Source organism: Oryzias melastigma, unplaced genomic scaffold (assembly GCF_002922805.2).
Source record: "Oryzias melastigma strain HK-1 unplaced genomic scaffold, ASM292280v2 sc00184, whole genome shotgun sequence".
Classification (NCBI taxonomy): domain Eukaryota; kingdom Metazoa; phylum Chordata; class Actinopteri; order Beloniformes; family Adrianichthyidae; genus Oryzias; species Oryzias melastigma.
In genome coordinates this window covers 94,511-100,900 of record NW_023416879.1, presented here as the reverse complement: position 1 = coordinate 100,900, position 6,390 = coordinate 94,511, and the positions used below count along the sequence as shown (strand labels likewise).

General features: G+C 38.9%; 1 protein-coding gene across 5 annotated transcripts in view; it reads right to left on the bottom strand.

Annotated features, from left to right (window-relative positions):
* The window catches only part of LOC112138617 (peroxidasin), a 96,654-nt gene that overhangs the window by 37,236 nt on the left and 53,028 nt on the right, over window positions 1–6,390 (bottom strand). For all 5 annotated transcript variants that reach the window (XM_024261192.2, XM_024261193.2, XM_024261194.2 and 2 more), the window contains one exon: window positions 4,569–4,738. In XM_024261192.2, coding sequence (XP_024116960.1) covers window positions 4,569–4,738 — 170 coding nt within the window. The remainder of the gene's footprint in view (window positions 1–4,568; window positions 4,739–6,390) is intronic.

Here is a 6,390-nt window from a genome sequence, read left to right as displayed (position 1 = left end):
AGAGCATAATTCACCACATCAAAAAGAGCTAGAACACTTTTCTGAAAGATCCAGAAAACGATGAACCAGCATTTCTTATTAATAGCATAAAACACAGGAGATGGATTAGTAGTAAACTGGAAGTATCTGTCAGACCGCTGTGCTAAAAACATTGGCATTGCAATGTCAAAATCAAAGTTTCAGTTTCAGTTAAAGTTGCTTTACTGCTACATCTCTAAGACTTCCATCACAGACATTAATCTGTGGGATCCGGTACTCCTGATCTGGCAGCTTCACTTTCTCTGCAGTGGGGGTGGGGGGTGGGGGGTCCATGAAATCTGAGCTGGGGGACCCTGTTCTTGGAGTATGGGCAGGGTCCCCAAATTAAGGGCACCAGTTCTACCCATTGACTGTCTATTTAGTGGACATTGATGACGTGTAAGATTCCGATTGGTCTGGACCATTAGACCACCATCACGTGACACGGGAAATGACACACAAGCGCCCTAACAATCTTCAGGAGTAATCAACCAAGGTGGTTCGAATAAGTACGCAAAGAACCACAAAAGGGGGCGCAATACTTGCAATCAACCACAAAAACCTTGATAACCAAATAATCCGATGGAGGGGAATCATCACAGGATAGCAATCTTATTTTATCAGAGAGAAATCAGGCTGGAAACGGGAAGTTTCAGTTAAAGTGGGAGCTAGCTAGTAGCATGCTAGATTGTTGTTGGTCGCACATTAAAAAAAGAAGAAAGTGACTATTCGCACATATTTTTTCAAAATACATCCTGGCAGTGGTGAACTTCTATTTGGTCGCATGGACCGGAGGAAGTCCTGCTAGAATCTGCATTGCTGACTTTCTGCTCAGTGACATAAACACTGAGGAGAGCAGCCATTAGTGAAGGAGCAGTCAATGCACAATAATAAATAATAACCCGAGCAGATCTCAACACTTTCTTTCTTTATTTTAATAAAATGTATTGTAAACATCAGTTTCAGTACAGAAAAACTGTGCAGAATAGCTAAGTCGTTCGTCTAAGTGGTTACTGTAGTGTGACGTCATCACTAGTCGTAAGCCCCCAGCCGATCTTGTAGGCCGAGCACATGTGGTACCTACACGGGAGGTAAGGCCTTTTCAACGGTGACGCCAAGACATTGCTTTCTCCAGTGAAATAATGCATGTCTACAGGGCTACCTCAACAGGGTTGCTTATTGAACTGACGGTGCAGGGTCTGCTGGGTGTGGGTGGCTCTCGCTCGCTTCTGGGGGTGGTGGTGGGGGGGCTGAGGTGGGTGGTGGGGACCTGGGGCACCTGGTTTCTTGTCTGAACGGCTACAACTCAATAAAGTTCAGCTTCAATAACAAAATGAGTTTATACTAACACACTCGAGGAGTAGCAAACAACACTGATTATAAAAGCAAAACATGTCCAACACAAAAGGCACTCAGCAGCAATCTGTGTTCATCTGCTGGACAAAAAATAAAATGGTATAATATATATGTTGACATCAGCGACATTGTTCTGCCGTCTATGACAACAGCAAGACAGCGGCATAGATACGAGGGATTTTATAGTTTCCTCCATGCATGGGCCGGATGAATACTCGGTTCTGATTGGCTGTTGGGTTTGAATTTAAAGTGATAATCAAAGCTAAAAAGGAAGTTCGGTCACACAGTCCAAATGTTTTGTATCACTGTGCAGGCTTCTTTTAAAATATACTTTTACGGCATCTGGTAAAACAAGCAGTAAGAGGTGAACGTTCTCTCTGAATTGATGCTTTACTTAACCTATCATGACGATCAGCATTTATATCGCTTTTCTTTACTGCTGCAGTCATGGTTATTGCCAGCTCCCTACATTACCATTGCAACACGGCACACCACCTATCAAATCAAGTCCGTTTTTGTGATAAAGCGTTCGAAACAAACAAACAAAAAAAAATAGAATAAAGTGCATTATTGGGTGATAATGTTCTTCTAGGTGTGCGTTATCAGACACAAAAAGATTCACAGAAACATGAAATTAAACACACTAAAATATCTGTAATTAATTAATTGTGATTAATTCATCTAATTAATGCTTTGTTTTCTCATACGTGAGTGGCCCCCTCAGTTTAAGAAAATATGAAAACCATGCAATGTTTCTTTTTAATGACAGACTGTGAGCATTTTCATAAGTCTTCTTATGAAGAGCTGAATCTGGGAATGTTGTATCAAATTCCACAGAGATAATGTTATGTCCCTCCACATGGCCTTGGTGGGAACAGGGAAAACCTCCAGACAACAAAGAGATGAAAACAGACTTTGGGGCCAGACAAGGTCAATTGAAACTAGTTCTGTCATGCAATTTATTTTCTTAATTAATCATGAACGATTAGGGCTGGGCGATAAAACGATAATTATCGTTATCACGATATAACTTTTTTTCGATAGTGAAATGATTCTATTGCGATAAACTTTCGTTTTAAATGAACACGGGAGAAACCCCCGGAAGAGCCGCGCTTCTTCTTCTTCTTACGGAGCGGCTGATTCTAGGAGCCCAGACTGAGAGGGGGGGCACGGAGGCCCCGAATGATGACAAAAGGACACAACAGAAAAAATAATTTCAGTAAACCAATAACCAATATATAACCGCAAATACTTTTATTTTTAATATCAAGGTAACGATGCTTATATATTTTGTTTTGGAAACATCGTCACCGGACCCCCCTCCTCTACATTGAAAATGGTTCGGTCCGACTGGATTATTCTTCTGCAGGTGCACTGTTTGTTACCGACAGATCCATAGAGTGTGAGAGAGAGAAGACACGCTTTAAAATCAGGAGTTTAAACACCTGATTTAGAGGAGAACCTCCATGAAAAAAGAAAAAAGGAGACAGTCTGTCTATTGCAGCGCGTCAAGCGGGGCTGAAAGAGGAGAGAAGGAGAGACTGTACGTGCTCGTAACAGGGGGGCGGGGCTGAAAGAGGAGAGAAGGAGAGACTGCGTGTGCGCAGGGGGGCGGGGACTCGATTGTGGCTGTGGAGTTGAGATGAGTTTGAGGGTTTTGTTAAAATATTAACCAAAAGCTTTTGTATAGAGCTTCGAATTAGAATAATTTGTTGTTTTAGTATGTATCAATCATGTATTTGTTAGTTACATTTGTTCCGTTTATGCTCATTTCTTAATGAGGTGATCTAATAATAGTAAAATAAACTTGTTTTTAACGACTCCTGACATGACACTATTAAGAGATCTTATGTGTTTGATCAATCCTCCAACATGTACACATGTCAGATGACTGAGTGAAATGATGATTAAATCTATTATCAGAACTGTTTATTTTAAGATTAAGTTTACATTTTATTATCTTCTGCTGCACAGCAGTACCTATAGTTTCTGTTCAGAAGAAATTAGAAAATAATATAAAAATAACTGCAATATATTTGCTGCTTTAGAACAATGTTTTTAAGACTTAATTTTAATTTGAAAGGAACTTGTATGTGCTGCAGTCTGATTAAAATAAATCTGAAATTCTGTACAGCCTATTGAAAACGTACCACCATTATGGTTTAACTATTGTGTACATTACGTATATGTACAATATTTATTAGAAATATTTAAATGTTCCTCACAGTTAGTTTTAATACTACAGTTAATACAAAAAAATAATGAAAGTTTAATTTGAACTAACTAAGATTTAATGGGGGGGCAAAGTTAAGGTGTAAAAATCTGAAGTCCTAAAGCTCTTTGCAATAAAGATTACTTTGGTTATTTGATTTATATCGTTATTAATATCGTTATCGCACAAAATGAAAAAAACGATATCGCAATATGAAAATTCCCATATCGCCCAGCCCTATGAACGATAATCAATTAATTTTCTTTAATCTAACCTTATAATTGCTGTGAAATGCCTCATTTTAAGGCTCCATTTTGGCACAGTAAAACCTCCAAATACAACTTAAAAAAAAGGTTTTATGAAGTTTTCTTATCATAACAGGCTTCAAACCTTTACTTTTACACCATCAAGGGGGATTTTTTCAATCTCTAACAATTAGGGAAAAGCATAAATGAATAATCAGGCCCTGAGTGCTCAAATTTAACTCATAAAAACAACAAGAACACTTTCTGAGCAATCCAAAAAATATTTACCATACATTTTTTTATTTATACCATAATACATGTTGACCGTCCCGTGTGGCCAGCCCTCCGCGCACCCCATTCATTCATGCTAATGAACACTTCTCTGGGTTTTTTCCTTTACATAATAGATCTGAGTTGTGGTTTTGATGCCTTGTTTTGGGTTAGTTCTGTTAAGAACCACAAGGTCACACATGGAGAACGTCCCAGCAGCGACCTGGAGCATACCAGTACGCCAACACTTGGACTTGTGCTTTTTAGATTTGAGATCACAACAATTATTATCAACTGAAAATTAGATTTACACAATTTTAAAAATATAAGTAATGCACTAATTTGTCTGTAACTAATCACAATTAACAGGATATTTTAACACTTCTGATTACAACATGAGGAATTCATCAATAAAGTAATAAGCAATCATCCAAAATCTATAGAGAAATAAAGTTTGGTGTCAGTACCACAGTTGAGCTCCTCAGCAGTGAGTGTAGCTACCGAGCGGCCCTGCAGCCGGCTGGGATGGTCACAGGTGGCTGCAGCCTGGGCATTGCCAGACTCTGCATAGAGCTTTAGCAGGTCAGCCAGCCACAGCAGCTCGCAGTTGCAGTTTAAGGCATTGGAATCCAGCCGCCTGCACATAAACACAACACAAAAGAGCTGCTAAGAAGAAGACAAAGTACATGTCCACGAACTTAACACCCCCAGAATTGCAAACATCTTTAGGATTCATTACAGTGTTCCCTCGTTTTTTGGGTTGTGTTTTTAAAAAAAATGCACAAACTGGACTTACAGTTGTTAGGCTGTTAAAATGCTCTATACCAGGGGTCCTCAAACTTTTTCTTGTGAGGGCCACATAACTGTTTTCTTCTCTGATGGGGGCCGGAGTCAGTTTGTAGGCTAACAGAAAAAGTGTAACAAACACACCCTAAACGTAAATATTTACAGTTTTCCAGAAAGCCACATATAGCCAAATTTAAAATAATTCATTTCTGTGATCTTCATAGAAAAAATGATAAAACATTTTAAAACCTAGATATATAGCATTACCTGTGAAAGATTAATAGCTGAAGATGCTTACATTTATAACTAAAATCACTGAAGCTGGTTGCTGAAAATGGTGAAACTGATAGCTAGCTAAGCGCCTAATTAGCCAAAAAAACACCAAAAAAAAACTAAATTAGCTAAAACAGCTAGCATGTTGCTAAAATATTAGCTATAGGCCAAATTAGCCTGAAAACACTTGAAAAAATGTCTAATTTAGCCAAAACAGCTAGTATAAAGCTGAAATATTAGCTAAACTCTAAATTAGCCTAAAAACAAAAAAAATCTATATGAGTCAAAACAGCTAGCATATTGCTGAATTATTAGCTAAATGCTAGATTAACCTAAAAAAACTGGAAAAATGTCTAATTTAGCCAAAACAGTTTGGGGGGCCGGGCCAAATGTGGAGGAGGGCCCGATCCGGCCCGGGGGCCGTAGTTTGGGGACCCCTGCTCTACACACTTTATACATTTTTCTCACAGACACGAACATTTTCACTCTTGTTTACACTCTCAGGCTTTAGTAGAAAATAATGTCCAGAATTATGGAGTGATTGATTGATGAGGTCAATAGCCAATCAGGATGCAGGACATAGTGTACTGTTGAAAGAAAAGAATCAATGCGATATTGCACAGACAAAAATCTGTGAAAGAGCAGGACTGTGGAATGTGAACCACAGAATAACAAGGGAACACTGTACATTACAGGAAGCATTTGGAAACCGTCTATGGAGTAAAAGCTCTGAATGGAAATCTGCACCGACTTTAGATTTTTTTTCTGTAGACTTTGTGCCTTAAAGTTTGAAAACTTTATAGTTGCCGAATGTTGTAGTAATAGGGAGATAAGACCATCTGCTCTGTAAGCCTTTTACAGCTTGCCTTGAGGGCATGACCGCTTTGGAATGTACCAAAGTATCTTTATGCAGTGTCATCAGGGAGAATCGAGGACACAAGGTCACAGACAATTTGATTTGTTGTGACTTATGCTGTACAACTACACAATTCTTGTCTTTGGTAGCCTTAGACCTAGATGTTAACCCTTTAGAGACAAAATGCTCCAGATTCCAGAAATTTTATTAGAATTTGTACTGATGGGTAAACAAAAGACACTTCTTCTTTCTTCTTCTTTTCCTTTCGGCTTTTCCCTTCAGGGGTCGCCATCTAAGCCTGTCTTCAGCATCCTCCACTCTAACACCAGCCACCTTCATGTCTTCATTCACTGCATCCATAAACCTCCTCTTTG